This window comes from Microcebus murinus, chromosome 1 (genome assembly GCF_040939455.1).
Source record: "Microcebus murinus isolate Inina chromosome 1, M.murinus_Inina_mat1.0, whole genome shotgun sequence".
In the NCBI taxonomy this organism is placed as follows: domain Eukaryota; kingdom Metazoa; phylum Chordata; class Mammalia; order Primates; family Cheirogaleidae; genus Microcebus; species Microcebus murinus.
This window is the reverse complement of record NC_134104.1, coordinates 8,177,777-8,193,934: the sequence shown is the minus strand read 5'-3', so window position 1 is coordinate 8,193,934 and position 16,158 is coordinate 8,177,777. Positions and strand designations below refer to the sequence as shown.

Genomic DNA, 16,158 nt, shown 5'->3' with positions numbered 1-16,158 from the left:
AGGGGGGCAGAGACTCAGGAGACTCACAGCCAAGGCTGTCCTGCTGAGGAGGCCAGAGCATATGAGGCTGGAGAAGTCCACCCTGCAGCCACGTCTCCTTTTGGCTGTGATATACTCCTAAAAGCGTGCACCAGGATCAGATGGGAGAAGGCTGAACAACAGATGCACATCTATGCAATTCCTTGGAGAATTAAAAATTCTTATAAGATGCTGACTTACACTTTCTATTTTAAATGCATTTCTTCATTTGGAAATAGTTTGGTATGTATTTCCAAAAGATAAGGACTCTTTTCTTAAAATACTTTATATAACTACAACATAACCCTTCATTGCACCTACAAAATTGACACTCATGCTTTGATAGCAACAAATATCCAGTCAGTCTTCACATCTCCCTGATTTTCTTATACCTGTGCCTGAATTAAGATGCAAATGAGGTCCCCACTTTGCATATGGTTGATGGGTTTCTCAACTGTCTTTTCATCTCACAGGTTCCCTTCCTTCCCACTTCCCTCCCCCTTGCCATTTATTTGTCAGAAAAACTGGGCTTCTTTCCTATAGTTTCCCACATTCTAGATTTGCTGTTAGCACCCCGGATTCCCACATTTCTCCATCCTGGGATTTCCTGGAAAATGGTAGTTAGAATGTCTAGTTAGGGGCTGAATCAGATTCAGAGTTGATGTTTTCGGCAAGACTATTTTATAAGGGGTATATACTCTGCCAGGAGGCACGTGAGATCTCTGAATCACTCCAGAGACATCTCCCTCTCTCTCCCTCTTCACTCCTCTCCCTATCAGCAGCCATCGTTGATAAGCTGATCATGCTGAGGTCCATAATTTCACCAGAGGTTTACAAAATGCTTCATCCCAATTCTATCAGCCCTTCTTTTATACTTGTATTAGTCAGAATACCTGTATAGGAAGAAATTTTCCCTTGTTAACTATTTGAGCATGGATGTAATGCCAATGTTGTATTTCCAGCATTTCATACATGTTCAACATGGACCTTCATTCCCTACTAGAATACAAAAAGGAAAACTGGGAAAAACATGGAAACCCCTGTGAATATACATTTCCTTAATCCCAGTAATTGATATTCCACTTACATATCTTTCAGCTCAGAATATCCAGGGCCATGCAAGGACTGTGTTTATTTTATGGATACTGCTACAGCCTTTTAGCATTTGTGAGTCACAATCATGTTTAATGCATGAACTCTGGGGAAAGTTGATTGATAGGACAGATCACTAATGTTTTTAAGAGTAGTTCAGAATTCTCAGACTAGGCTCAAAACAGGAGAAATTCTCTCCAAGTCAACGTGTAAGGAGTGAGTCTCTGCAGGAAAGGAAAGCTCTCTGAGTGCGTAACTGTTGGCTTTGGTTCATGCTCCACCTGACCCATTAAATTATACAAGGGCATCGGTCATTGAAAGCTAAAATTAACACTTCACAGGGATTGCCAGGGAGTTCTGATATCTCCAGTGGAAATTTTCCATGCTCTTGTGACAGACCAACATCCACCGATGGTGCCATGGGGGAGAAAAAAAAAGAATTGAATTTCTTGCCTTGGTTTTTCCAGCAAAGTGCCACTTGGGCAGCCTGCCTGGCCTTTGATGATAACCCCACTCTGGTCACATTCAGTCAACAAATATCTATTGGTCATTACTGTGTGCCTGGTCCACTGCCAGGTGCTAAGAGTAAAGAAGTACATAAGAGAGACAAAAGCATGTGCCTGGCCTCTAAGACCAGCCATAGGACTCACTGGCCACATGGGTTGGGGCCAAGTCTTGAAAATCACATAAATTCTAGGCAGTGGAAAAGTTCCTAGTGAAAGCAGCACTCCACACCCACTCAGTAAGAGCTAGATTAAATTCCCAGCTTTCTCCCTTTCTGTCTGCATGGTATGAGCCTGTGGTCATTTAGAAATGGTCAGAAAGGAAGAAGTAGGTGAAATGGGAGAATGAAAGGAAGATCTCAGGAAACCACATGGCTATCATTTCTTCTTTTCATTAATCAGTGTGTAACTTTTGTATAAATATAATAACATACATAAATCTTAAGTGTACAGCGTGAGTTTTTCACATGGATCCCATGTAACCACCACTCAGATCAAGACATAGAGCATTCCCAGCACTCCAGTAGATAGACATGTTAATGTGAAAATACCAAAAGCCAAATCACACCTCTGTTAGATTACTACAATCAGTCCTGCCTAGCTTTAGAACTGTCTCCTAAGCAGTGGAGTTGGGCTTACAGTCTCTGGTTCCATCCTTCTGGTAACCAAGAGCACCACTTACAAGACTCGTCCACTGGTTGGGGGGTTACAGATAAAGCCTGCAGATCTTGCTTTTATGTACTGAGCTAACTGCCCAGTGGTGCACGGGTGAAATCTACGATCTTGGCCTCTTCTCAATGTACTAGCTAACCGGGCCAGATTTTCTTTACATTAGAAAATTTATGTGTTGCTAGTTTTTCCAGATGAAAATAAAAAAAGAGAGAGAGAAAGAAAATTTATTAAATATTTATCATAAAATAACTACATGGGCAATAAAAGTTTGGGGGATACAACTGCATCATTCATAATAGCCAAAAAGGTTAAGACACCACCCAAATGTCTATTCACAGATGAAATGGATAAACAAAATGTGGTCTATCCACCCAATAGAAGGTTAATCAACCCCAAAAGGGAATGAAATTCTGATACATGCTACAATGGGGATGGACTTGGAAACATTATGCTGAGTGAAATCAGCCAGACACAACAGACCACATACTATATGATTCCATTTATATGAAAATCCAGAACAGGGAAATCTGTAGAGACAAAAATAGATTAGTGATTGGTTTGGGCTGGTGATGAGATTGAGGGATATGGGAGTTAATAGCTTTTTCAGGTGATGAAAATGTTCTAAAATTGACTGTAGTGATGGTTTCACATATCTGTGAACATACTAAAAACCATTGAATTGTACACTTTAAATGGGTAAATTGTATGATACATGATTGCTATAGTTTGAGTGTTTGTCGCCTCTGAAACTCAGTTGAAACTTAATCCCCAGTGTAACAGTATGAAGAGGTAGGACCTTTAAGAGGTGACTGGGTCATTAAGGCTCTGCCACCATAGATTAATGGATTAATGGGTTATTGCATTAGTTATCATGAGAATAGGGCTGTTATAAAAGCCAGTTTGGCTCTTACTGCTCTGCTCTTGTCCTGTGAAGCCCCCTTCCATGTTATGATATAGCCCAAGGCCCTCACCAGAAGCTACCCAGGTGCAGCCACCTGCTCTTGGGCTTCCCAGCCTCCAGAACTGTAAGAAACAAACCTTTTTTCTTTATAAGTTACCTGGTCTCGGGTATTGAGTTATAGCAACAGAAAATGGACTAAGACTGTGATTATATCTTGAGACAGCTGTATTTTTAAAAGAAAACAATAGGGACAATATAAAGTAAATTGAAAGATCATTCATAGTTTTACTACCCAAAGATGTTCATCATCAACATTTTGAGAAATAACCATCTGGTACTTTTCTCTATGTAGTATGTTGTTGTTTTACTTAGTTATGATCATACAATATGCAGAGTTTTATAGGATTGGCATGATTTCCAATGTATATCACTCAGGATTTAGTTGCCAATACCAGAAATTACCTGAGCTGTTTGAAGCAGAAAAAGATTTAACAGAAGGACTTCAGTAGTTACAAAATTGCTGGAAGGACTGGGTAGTGAATTTAGACTGGTTCACCAGGAATAGATAACAGAACTGGCTGGCCAGAGCAGCTGCTAGCACTGCCACAGCCAACAATAACAGGATCAGGAAGCTGCCACTGAGATAGTGAATGCAGCAATACCCTTGTTAGCTGTGACCAGTGATCTGAAAAACACTACTAACACTGTTGGTTTCAGAAAAATGTCACTGGCACCTCTACTAATGCTGCCACACACACACACACACACACACACACACACACACACACACACGCATCCAAAAAAGTATGCACTGATTGTGTCTACCAGCGGAAACCAGAGAGGCAGCAAAAGTGGCTTCTACCTCACTTCTTGAATAAGCGCATCCAAATGGTCACACTTAATTCATGTCAGGAACCCTAGCTGCAAGGGAGTCTGGGAAATATGATTATATTAATATATAGAAAGACATTTACCATACCATGTTGTTACAAACTTAAAATTTAAAAAAAATAGCTGCATAATTTTTCATTAAAAAAATATACATATCATTTAATTCATCACCCCACACACCCATTTAGGATAGTTTGTTTCCAGAGTTTTAATATTATGGATACTAAGATTTCAAAGCTTAATATTATAAATAATATTGCCATGATAATGCCAATAATAACAACTACAATTTATAGAATACTTCCTTCTCCCAGTCAGTGTCCTAGGCCTTTATATGTTCATTATATTTATCAATAATTTTTTTAGGTAAAACTCACAACTTCTTATGAGGTAACCATTACCCCATTGTACAGCTATCAAGGCAGAGGGTTAAAGAGATGTCAAATCTAGGTTTAACAAAGCTTGAACCATTATGCAAATTCCCATGCAAAAAGGCTTTTTTTTTTTTTGGCATTAGAAATTGTTTCCATGGGAGAAATAACCAGAAATAGATTTACATACTGGTGTGAAAGCTGCAAATGTTTCTAAGGCCCTTGATATACACGAGCAGGCCAGATTCTCAGTCAAATTCATGGTCAGGACTAAGAATGCCTCTATGGCAGGAACTCACTTTTATCACTCAAATGCCTGGCGTGGTGCCTGGCACGCCGTGGCCGCTTGATGACTGTTTCTTGAATGAGCAATAGCGTGTGTGCAAGGAGGAGTGCATGAGGATGCCCCAGTCCAAAGAACTGCATTTCTTTTGCTGCACAAAGTACAAGCTGCTTCTAAGTGACTCTAGCTCCAGACTGCACATGAAAATGAGTGCCTGGGACATGTAACCCTCAATGTGCTTTAGCCACCTTCTCATGCCAGGTGAGTGAGCCACCTCACATGCCCCTAACTGCATGGACTGTGAAGGGGAACACAATGGTCTGGTAAGTCATAAGTCACCCCTCCAAGTAACTGTGCACAGGGCTGGAGATTGCATGTATTCTTTCAGGTAGGCAAATGGGAGTGATTGTTAGCAAGTTCAGATGCTTCCGTTTGGATTATTTAATAAGGTAACTACCCTAGAAAATGCTGATTCTCTACACAAACATTAGCCACTAACATACCAGGGCTATCCAGAAAGTATCCGGCCATTGTTAATATAACAAGAACAGTTACATGGCCGGATACTTTCAGGACAGCCCTTGTGTACTCTCCCAGTCCACCGATGCCCAGACAAGTCAGACTGCAAACCCGATGCCTTTGGAAGCTGCACTAAGCACTCAGGCCTCCAACTAGCCTCTATAAGCTTTGCCCTACTTCTCTACCAGGAAGGGGTTGATACTAACATAACTACCAGCTGAACAGCTTGGTACTTACTGCTAATACCTTGGGACCTCCATGTACTGCTTTTCCCTGCAGAGCAAAGTTTAGCAGGATGGTTGCTCTTGGGAATTCCAACCCTAAGGTGCCAAAAAAAAAAAAAAGGCACATCAGCTGTAATGAGTTGGGTCTATGTTCCAATGGGGTTCATTCTATCTTTCAGACTACATTGCATGAGGTTTCCTAACAGTCTTTCTTCCCCCTTTAAAAAATTGTAAGGCTGTTAAAGACATTCCTTTTAGTGCTACCTTACCCATCTCTTGGACTACACTGTTCAGGAGCCTTTTAAAGAATGGATCTGTAACTAGCGTTATCAATGGAGAAAATACCTATAGAACACGCAGATGTCTTCTGGCTCATGTCAACACGCTGGTCTGAAATCCATGAAGCTGTATCAGGTCCTCCTGGCACTGTCAGAGGAAGGCTGGGAGGCAGTATTACCCAACCAGACCATAATGATTTTATTTATTCCACATGGCCTAAAAAACGTGTTAGAACATAATGTGCCACAATTTTTTCTGGCGATGTCTATGAATCGGTTTCTAATTATGAATAATGTTTGTAGAGACACTCCTGAGAAACTTTACCCAAGGTTTGCTTGACATAAAGTCACGTAAAGTATCTAAAGTAAAGGTGCTTTACTTCAGAAGACCAACACAGAAAATCAACCTTACAGCATGGATTCCCAAATTAGTCATCTTTGCTGAGAACTAGCCCCACAATTCACACATGCTAAGGGGGGCTGGGAAATTCAGATCTTCAAACATAACTAGAAAAATACATTCACTGTGGAATAATTGTTCAAAGGAATTTCGTACAAATATATAAATGTTGTAAATTCACTTGGAGCCTTCTTTTTTTTTTTTTCCATTTTCTTGCAGCTAGGAATTTTCCCTGCATGTTTAAATTATTGCCTTTCTGACCCTCAGCGGACGGTTTTCAGCTTTTAAGAGGAAGATCTCTGTGGCTATGGTAGAAAGCGCTCTCAAGCCCTGGTTCCATCCAGGCCGCTCAGATATTAAAATGTTCAGGCAAGATAACAAGCATGAATTTCCATTTCTGGGATTTACTTTCAGAAAATTCAACAGCCGGATCTCAAACAATCAAGTAGGGTCCATGTAACACGCTCTTAATGAACAGAGGGGTGGGGTCAGCCCTGGAGTTCAGACATTTCTTGTAGGTGTACCTCTTTTGGCATCCACTTTCCTTCCAATGTCAGAGGTGACAGCGTCTCCAAAAAGCGATGGTGTAGGCATCAGGCTAAACAGAAACATAAATAAGTCAATGAGCTCTCCATGGAGTACTCTTTATGTTGCCTAAACAGGGAGGTATTTTCTGGCCAATTACCTTAAGTAGACTTCAATAAACAGAAAAAATTATTTTTGCATGGGTAATAATGGCACTGAGCTTTTTCCTCCCCTGGCCCTACCTATCTAGGAATTAAAGAAAATTCACACACGACTATTCTAGTACTCTCGACCTTGTTTAAATTGTTTAAAAGCCATAGCTTTGGGTCCAGACAGTGTTAGAACTCCGAAACATGTCGCAGAAGGCCCTGCTGGTTCACCAGAAGCCACGTCTGCCTGTCACTCAACTGGTGCTCCTCCGACAGCCACACCTCTGTGCTTTTCTATTCTTTTTCTTTTTTTTTTCTATTTTTATAGCAAGCTCATGAACCTCTGTGCTTTTCTTTCTTGTATTTCTTCAAAAATTAGATTTCTCAATAAACTCTTCCAGGTATCCACTCCCTACCCCCACCCCCGTTTCCCTATCCCAGCTCAGGGCCTGGCAAATGGAGGAACTCTCCAAAATTAAACTGCGAGATTGACCTTAGGTCTCTCACATCATTATAAAGCGGGTTAATTGGCTTTCACCGTGGCAGTGGCACTAGCACAACTCCTGTGAGTCCCGCGCACGCAGGCACCCTGAGCGCCTCTCCGTAAAGAGAAGTTTCCCCCAAGGGTAAAATCTGTGCGCCCAGCTGAGGCAGGCGCCCCAGGGCGCACCCCGCCAGGTTCGGAAGCCTCTGAGAGAGAAGCAGGGAGAAGAGTTAGGTAATCAAGTTAAATAAAGTCTTTGTCTACACCCGCAGGGCATAAAGAGCAATGGTGCAATAACCAAGATTTTGTTTCCGCTCTAAAAAAAACCCGAAGAGGGTGCCGGAATTTGGGCCAGAAATATTCATAAATCGCACAGTTTGAATTCACCCTGTAGTGTACCAGCTGATCGATGCTTTTTTTCCAGGGAAAATATTCTTATGCTGAGAATTTTAAGAGTCTTTCGTTGTACACGGAAACGTGCTCCAGTCCTCGCCTCCTCCCGGGGGATTTGCTCCGGCACCTAGAAGGAATTCTGTTGGCTAAAAGGGGGCGAGAGACTGCGGACCGGCTTGGACCTTTCTCTTCCCCAGTCGGGGGTCACGCCAGGACTCCCCCCAGAAGGCTGAGCCTCCCGCGCGAGAATTCTGGATCCGGATTCCGTCTACGCGCGCGCTGGGGAGCGCTCTGGGGGCTTTGGTAAAGCTGAGAAGAGAGCGCGGGCTTAGGGTCCCAGCAGACGTCGCCCACCCACATGCACTGAGTCCCGCCGTCTCCGCACACAGGTCCCAGATCCCTCTGCTCCCCACTTCCCGCGTGGAAAGAATCTGGGGAGGCGGGGAGGGGACTGGGCCACCCAGGCGGGAGGGAGAATGGGAGAGCGCCCGGCACCCCGCACGACCCCCGCGCGCTGCGCACCGAGCCCCCTACCCCGTGTGTGCACCGAACAACGCCTCCCGGTGCGTGAGCCCCCAGGCCGCCGCGCTGCGCCCCCTGCCGCCCCCCTGCCCAGGCTTCGTTTCTGACCCTGCGGGCGGTCCGCAAACTTTGCGAACGCGAAAGGCAAGACCCCGCCGCCCAAGCGTTGTATCCCGGAAATAATCCCCTTCTGGTCACCCACCCAGCGCCGGGGTGGGAGTTATAGCCCCTGGTGCGGAATTTAAGGAGAACTCCCCCGACCGGGAAGCCTGAGCCTCCGTCGCCCCCGCCGCGTGCCTGAGCGTGGCCCGCAGCTCCCAACGCCCAGGTGTGGCCTAGGCGGGGAGGGCCGGGCCATCGCCCCACTACCGGGCCAGATGACGTGGGGCCCCCCACGCCGGAGTTGCCCCCGCCGCCGCTCACGTCCGAAGTCCGGCTTTCGCGCCGCTCGGCGCGCGGAACCTCCGACCCACGACAGCCCTCGGCCGTGCGTGGGCTTCGCCGCCTTCTCCCGGGAGGGATGAGTATGTTCGTGGACACACATCTCCCAGCAAACCCTCCTTTCACGCTGGCCTTTAAAAGAAAAGGAAGATAAAATAAAAATCCGCGCCAAGCGGGGAGATGCCCACGCCCGGTTCGGGGCAGATGCGCGGGGCAGATGCGCGCGCCCAGGCCAGGATGGAGGGGGCCAACCAGCCCGCCGCCCCTCCTGTGCTTTCTCTGCTCAAACCTCGAATGAATTAGTCAGCCTCGTCCTACAGATTTGTTTAGATTAGGGAGCAGATTCCCCACGGTTAGCTTTGCTTTGCAAACAGACCCTCCGTATTATTTAAACAAAACGAGTTTGTGTCTTTAAAGTACTATAGCAGCCCTATATGATGGTCAGCTCTATATTAAGGGTTGGCTGTTACAATTATTACGTGCTAGAAAAAAATTAAGCCCATCGTGTTCGCGTTTTATTTGATACGAAGAAATATTTATCTCAGGCGGATAGGTTTTGTTTCTTAAAAGGGATTTTAAAATTTTTTTTGGTTGATGTTTTTGAAGGGCTGTTTCAGCGAGGTCACTAATGAACTAATCGGTTTTCAGATTTCAAGGCGGTGTGTAATTGATGTAACCACTGAGGAATTTCAGTGCACACTAGACTAAGCCTCCTCCGGCTCAGGGGCTTCCAGACGCGATCCCTGGCTCCCTGGAAGACGTGGGCATCGTTTCTAAACGAAAGGAGGGCTTTGCTGGGGAGCAGATGGGCTGCCTTCCCCCTACCCAAGATTTTCAGGGGACATTTCTGTTAAGCTGAGCCAAGAGCTCAATGCTTAACCATGGGTCGCAGGAGGAGTTGGTGCAGGACACTCGGCTCCCTTCTCCTTGGGCCCAGAATCCCTGGCCCAGAGGGATCCCTGGCCTGACCGGAGGTCACTGGGTGTCAGGGTGCACCATGAGGCAGCCAGGACCTTCTCAGAGACCCAAGAGTGAGAGGGAGCAGACTTGGGAGACAGGGAAAGAAAATGCTGAGGAAAGGGCTTATCCCCAAACCTCAGGTTTACCTAAACCTGGGGTGGCTTTGTCCCACCCCATGACCCTCCCTGGAGGACTTTGCTAATCACTGTAATTGCCAGAGACGGTTTCTGTGCCCCTAAATGCATCGCCCTGAGGGAGGTGGAGAAGCAGGCAGCAGCTACTCAAATCCTGGGACCAGGGACATGTCCTGGCCAGACCCCTGGAGTCCCCAGTTCCAGAACCCAAAGTCGTCCTAGATTATCAAGTCCAAGGAGAAGGACCAGAGATGTTGGCTTGAAGGTCACCCAAGCCACTGGGATTCCTCCTTCCCTCCTGCTCCTCTCCTGGGGGAGACAGAGCTGTAACCTGGTGCCCCCCCCCCAGGCGGAAGGCAGGAGGCCCTGGAGCAATGGGGTCCTGGACCCAGTGCAGGAAGGCAGATCCTCCCAGGTTTAAGCGACATAATTAGATACGCTGACCAACCTAAAAGCAAACACTTTACAAAGGAGTAACTTCTTCCAGTGGAAGAATTTATTTAAAACAAACAAGAGAAATAAACTTCTCCCTACTACCTGGGAATGCATGAGCAGAGAGAATGTCCTGACCTCTTGAGGAATAAATTATTACAAACTTACACTGATACCGGTAATTATTTTAAAACAATGAGTAGAAATATTGTAATTATCCTTTGGCCCTTTATGGGAGCAGCAATGACCCCAATGAATGTTGGTGATGTCTCTAAGAGGCTTAAACAAGGAAAAGAGGGAAACTCGATGTAGTCTTTCAGATAGCTCAAACCAAAAAAGCTTCCCGGCCATGCAACGGTCATATATGTGACGCTGGGCGCAAGCATGGTTTTCTGGAGTAGCCATGTCATAACAATGCCAGTGTAGACGAGGGATTATAAATCTCCGTTGTCCTGGATTTTCTGCTGCCTCTGCTTGTTCCAGCGGTTGAAGTTCTCCTTAAACCCCACTTCAGGGGCTCGAAATCCCTCCACCTCCCTTCCCCCCACCTTAGTGACAAGGTCTCTGATCTCCTGCTGCCAGTCCTGCAGCCTCTCTGGGAGGCCGTCTCGGGTGGAACATCTACGCGCTCTCCCCTTGATCTCACGTGAAAGTCGGTTTCCGCTGTAGACGGATCTCAGGTAGGCGCGGGCGCGCGGCCTGGGGAAAAACAGTTGCGCAGCATCTGAAGCGGAAAATCCAAGCAGATGTGAGGTGGTCCCGGCCCGCCCCTTTCCTCTTGGGCCCTGAATTTCTTCCAGATAAGTTTCCTAATGGAAAACTTCTAAAAGGGTGGGGTACGCGGGGACGTGCTTGCACGCGCGCAGCAGGACAGACTGGGGGCGGGGACGCCCTGCAAGCAACGGGCACGCCAAAGCGCCCGACCTCAAAGTGTCAGGACCGCTCTTTCCACCCTCCCTCTTCCTGCCCCCAATCTCCCTTCGTTCCGGATTCTGCAGGGTTCTCGTGGGCCAGTAAGTGAACTGCTGTTTCCCAATGATGCCTCGGATTCGGAGGTTCGTCCACTCTCCCCTGGGGCCCGCGGGGCTGCGCCGTGTACTCTGAGCTAGGGGTCTGGCGTTGGGCCCAGTGCGCGGACCAGAAATTCCTTCCCGGGAGCCAGAGACACGTAGCAGGTGTCCCAACCTGCGGTCACCGCTGATGTTCCTGATCACTCCAATTAGCACTTGTTCAGTACTTTTCCAGTTTAGACAGACAGAGCTGCTAACTTCTTACTAACTGTCCCACATAGAGCCGGTGGGTATTCCTCCTACGTGTCCTTTTCTGAGGGCCTCAGGCTCTCCCTCTCTGGTAGGCAGAGCCCTGGGACAGCCCCAAGCGCACGAGCGGGGTTCTTCCTTCACTATTCCACCTCGACAATCACTGTCCTTCTTACCTGGGAAACCTTAAGATCCACGCCCAAGTATTTTGGCACTTTCGGTGGCGCTGTCGGGTACCCCAAGCTCGTAGCCCGCGTGTTGTGCAAGAACGCGCTTGGGGGTGGGGTATCCAACGCCCGCCTGGGCATCTGCTGGGCAGGCGTTGGGCCTGGAAGTGTCTCAGACCCACATACCCTCGGGTCTTCAAGCATTCGATTAAGCTGCCTCTCAAAGCACACGATTCGATTCGAACCTGTTTTGCAGATGCGTGAACAGCGGCTGCCATTGTGAAAACAAGAGCGCTTTCTGGTAAAATCCGGGAAATTTGGCTTGAGGACAGTTTCCGTTCTTATTACTTGTCGGGTCTCTCCCACTTCCACTTAGCCATGTTTCTGCGATCTGGGTAATCCCTTTCAAGCCCGGAAGGAATTCTCCGGGGTCCATAATTGAGGGTCGGAAATCGTGCGGGTGAGAGAAGCGTTAAATCCTCCCGAAGCCAGGGAGGTGCCAGAGCGCACTCAGGGGTCCCGCCTGCGGAAGCTGCGGCGGGGCGGGTCCCCGGGCCGGCTCCTTTGGTGCCCCTTCTCCCAGAGGCCCAGCCGACAACCGTGGCGCCCCCGGGCGCGGGACTCTGGGCGCGGAAGTGGGCCTGGCGCGCGGGCGTGGGCACTGCATACCGGTTCCCGAGCGCCGCCGTCGGCGCGCTCTGCTGGAAACGGGAAAGCGCTCGGGATCCGAGGCCCCAGTGGAAAGTGCGGTTCCTCTGTGCTCCCGCTCGCGCCGCTTCCCGGTTTTGGAGCACCCGCCCTGCGCTTCTCGGCCACAGTGTGGGTTGGGCAGGACGCTAGGGGTAGGCGGAGGCCGAGCCAGGTTTGTGCACACTGTCCAGCCCGTGGAGGGAGCCTACACCGCCTTGAACCCCTGCGAACTTTTGACCTTCAAAGGGGTCCCTGGAAAACGTCACATGCGCCTGCTACAGGAACGGGTGTCCAAAGCTGGGCCTTCCTGGTATGGGGAGGGAAGCGAGTACCCGGTTATTGGCGGACTGTGAGGTCTCCGGAGCAGCAGGCTCATCATCCCGGGCCAGGGGACAGCGCAGTGGCCCCAATAACCAAAATCCCTGCTCCGGACCCCAGACCCCGGTGTCCTTTCCACTTGATGCTGACCTCCACGTAAGGCGCCCACAGATCCACAGGTTCATAGCCTGAGGCGCACGGCCCAGGGTCCCTGCTGGATCTCGACGCCCAAAAGGACTGTCCTGTGTCCTCTGCGTCTGTCTCTGACTCGGGAGCTCCCAGGAAGCTGACGTCCGCACCTCGATGGAGGGTTCAGAGTCCTGGGAGGGGTGGAAGTTTTTGCGAGCACCATTGGAGGGGGCTGTGCGGAGGATCCTGGGCCCCTTACCAAGCTCTGGGTGGTGTCCCTGGAGCGGGACAGGGGAGGAGGGAGGCGGGACAAAAGGATTCTTTGTGGCCCAGAAGGAGACCGCTGGGATGCCCGGTGGCCGTGTCTCCAACTGCGCCTCCCTTCTCCAACTGCCTCTGCCCCATCGCCATGGTCTCCACCAATGCCTGCCCAGCGGCCCTGGTTCGGCGACCTTCGCTCTGAAGCGCCTGCCCAACCGCGACTCCCCGAAATTCTGGCTGCGCCGGATCGGGCGGCCCGGCCGCCCGCGGCAGTTGGGCCCTGTTCCTGCCAGCGCCCTGGAAGAGGCCACGCTGAGGTTCAGCTCCCCAGCCGCGTCCCCTACTTCGGCCCTTGAGACCCCGCGGCCTCCAGCTCCTCTAGAGAAGGCAGCAGTCTACCTTCGCCCTCGTGTTTGGAAGAGAGAAAGGGCAGAAGGGTCACTTCGGAGCCGCCCACGCCGCTTTCTCGCGTGTAGGGGGGCGGGGGGAGCCCCCGGCCTCCCTCTTCCGGCTCTCAGACCTGCGACTCGGGAGGAGGAGGGCGCGGGACCAGCGCAGGCTCCGGGGCTGGATGCTCCCGGGCCAGGCACTGGGCCTGCGGGTCGCGCCGCCTCCATGGCCACACTCGCCGGTGGCCTGCCCGGGAACCACAGGGGAGGCCTCGGCACAACTCCCTCCCTCGCTGCTCCCGCCGCCCACCCTAGCGTCCCGCTGTAAGGAGTGAGTCCCTGCGGCGCACGGAGTGCACTCACTGCGACCTCCCCGAGCCCGGGAACGCGCGAGTCTCTCCCGGGAGAGTCCCTGGAGGCGGCGGCGCGGAGGCGCGCCTGTGACTCCAGGGCCGTGGCGGGGTCGGAGGCGAGATTCGCCGCCCCCGCCCCCGCCGCGGTCCCTCCCCCCGCCCCCCCTCCGCGGCGCGGGCGGCCCAGCGCTCCGCCCGAAGGCGGGTCCGCCATAAACAAACGCGGCTCCGTCGCACGTGGACCGCGGAGCTGCTGCGCGTCGCCACAGATCGCCGGCTCCGGGCGCCGCGACTCCAGGTACAGGGAGCGACCAGGAAGGGCAGGAGAGCGCGCCCGGGCCCGGGCCCGGCCCCAGCCGCCTCCGCCCCGCTCCGCGCCACTCGGTTCCCGCCCCATGGCTCCGCGGCCGCCGCCGCCCAAGCCGCCCTCCAGCCCGGAGGGGCCTCGCGGCAGCGGGTGCGAGCGCTCGGTGAAGGACTGAACGGACCGCCGCCTCCTCGCGGGCCACCCCGCCACCCTAAGGAAAGCCGGGGCGGGAGAGACAGGCGGGAGGAAGCAGGAGCGAGCAGGAAGCCGGACTCCGGCGCCGCGGGACGGTCCAGCCCGGGGAAGGCTGCGCCCCGGGCCGCAGCGGCGGAGCCGCCGGGTTGCGCCGAGCTCCGGGCTGGCGGCTGCGGAGAGGCGGCTCGGTGCCCCCGGGCGGCCCCGCGCACCTGCCCGCGGCCGGCGCTCCGGACTCACCTGGCTCCCGGCGCCCCTTCCCCATCCCTGCCGCCGCGCCCGGGCGGGGCTCCGCGGGCCTGAGCGCGGCCGGGTCTAATATGCCCGGAGCCGAGGCGCGATGAAGGAGAAGTCCAAGAATGCGGCCAAGACCAGGAGGGAGAAGGAAAATGGCGAGTTTTACGAGCTGGCCAAGCTGCTCCCGCTGCCGTCGGCCATCACTTCGCAGCTGGACAAAGCGTCCATCATCCGACTGACCACGAGCTATCTGAAGATGCGCGCCGTCTTCCCCGAAGGTGAGGCCGCAGGTGGGCGGCCGGGGACGCTGGGGAGCCCGGCGGCTCGGCCCAAGCGGGAAGCGGGAGCCACCCGGAGGGGCCTCGCGGCCGGGGCTAGGGCGTCTTGGGGAGGCCGCGCTGGGGGCTTTGGCTTCCGCCTCGACTGGGAGAAAGGGCCAGGGCCCTGGTGGCCCAGGCGACCGAACCACCTTCTGGCTCAGGGCTAGGCAGGAGCAAACCAAGAATTGTTCCAGAGGCAGGCGCAGGAAGGCATCCAGTCCTTTTTGGTTTCCTTCCTTCCTTCCTTCACCAATCCATTTTCTTTCTTTCTTTTCTTTCTTTCTTTCTTTCTTTCTTTCTTTCTTTCTTTCTTTCTTTCTTTCTTTCTTTCTTTCTTTCTTTTCTTTCTTTCTCTCTCTCCTTCCTTCCTTCCTTCCTTTTCTTTTTCTTTCTCTCCTTTTTTCTTTTCCAGTCCATTCTGGTTTGGGTTTTTTTTTTTTCTTTCTTTTCCCTTCCTTCTTTTCTTCCACTCTCCTTTTATTTTTCCTCCATCCCCTTTCCCTCTTCCTGGAGGAGGTGCAGGGCGCTGGCTGCTCCATACGCTGGAGCAGTGGGGTGCACGGAGAGGCCCAGACACTGCAGGCCGCCGAAGCCGCCAAGCGAGCACTTTTGGGGAGCTGGGGCCGCAGACTTGGGTCTCTCCCGCGGCCTCCTCTCCGCCAGCCTCCCTTGGGCCTGGGGCACGGCAGCCAGGGGAGGAGGGACCACCACGGGGCGAGCTGACATGGGGCGGGAAGAGGGAGGCGATTAGTTCGAAAATGCCAAACAGGCCTCAGTGCAGCTGTTCATTTTAGGATGGAAAAAGTGCCAGGTTGGGCAAGAGTCGCGGAGACCCGCGGGTCGGTAGACTCGGGATCGTTGGAAATGGTGGCGCGCTGGGTGGGTTCTCCCAGCCCGCATAGGCCGGTTGCCGTTGGGGACTGTGGCCGCCTGGCCAGGCACCTCTTCGCAGCAGTTGTCCGAAAGGCCTGGTCACCACAGCGTTCGTTTTCGGCATCCTAGGAGTTTTGAGCCGAGAGCCTTCCAGTGTCTCGCCCGGGTCGCCTGGCCGGGGAGATTCTGACACTTTGCTGGGAGGTGCGCCGCTCAGGAGCCCAGAGGGCTGTGCCGGCTTCTGGAGCCCTGGGAGCCAGCGCCGGGGTAGGGAGACAACTCCAGCCGCAGGCCGCCGGAGGGTCGCTGCAGGGCAGGCGACAGGTGTCCCTAGGCCGCGGGGCGTCTACGTTAACGCCGTCCAGAAGTGGGCACTCGACTGGAAATCGGAAAGCTCGGTCTTTTGCGTTCGCTGCTCCCAAAGCCTGTTATTTGCGGTCGCCTCTGGTGTGGAGCTGCACTTCTCAC

The 16,158-nt window shown here is 51.8% G+C and overlaps 1 protein-coding gene across 1 annotated transcript in view; it reads left to right on the top strand.

Moving 5' to 3' along the window:
* The first annotated feature begins 13,998 nt into the window (after positions 1-13,998).
* SIM2 (SIM bHLH transcription factor 2) overlaps positions 13,999-16,158 on the top strand; it is a 47,543-nt gene continuing 45,383 nt past the window's right edge. The window contains exon 1 of the mRNA XM_076000288.1: positions 13,999-14,775. Coding sequence (XP_075856403.1) covers positions 14,601-14,775 — 175 coding nt within the window. The 5' untranslated portion in view covers positions 13,999-14,600. The remainder of the gene's footprint in view (positions 14,776-16,158) is intronic.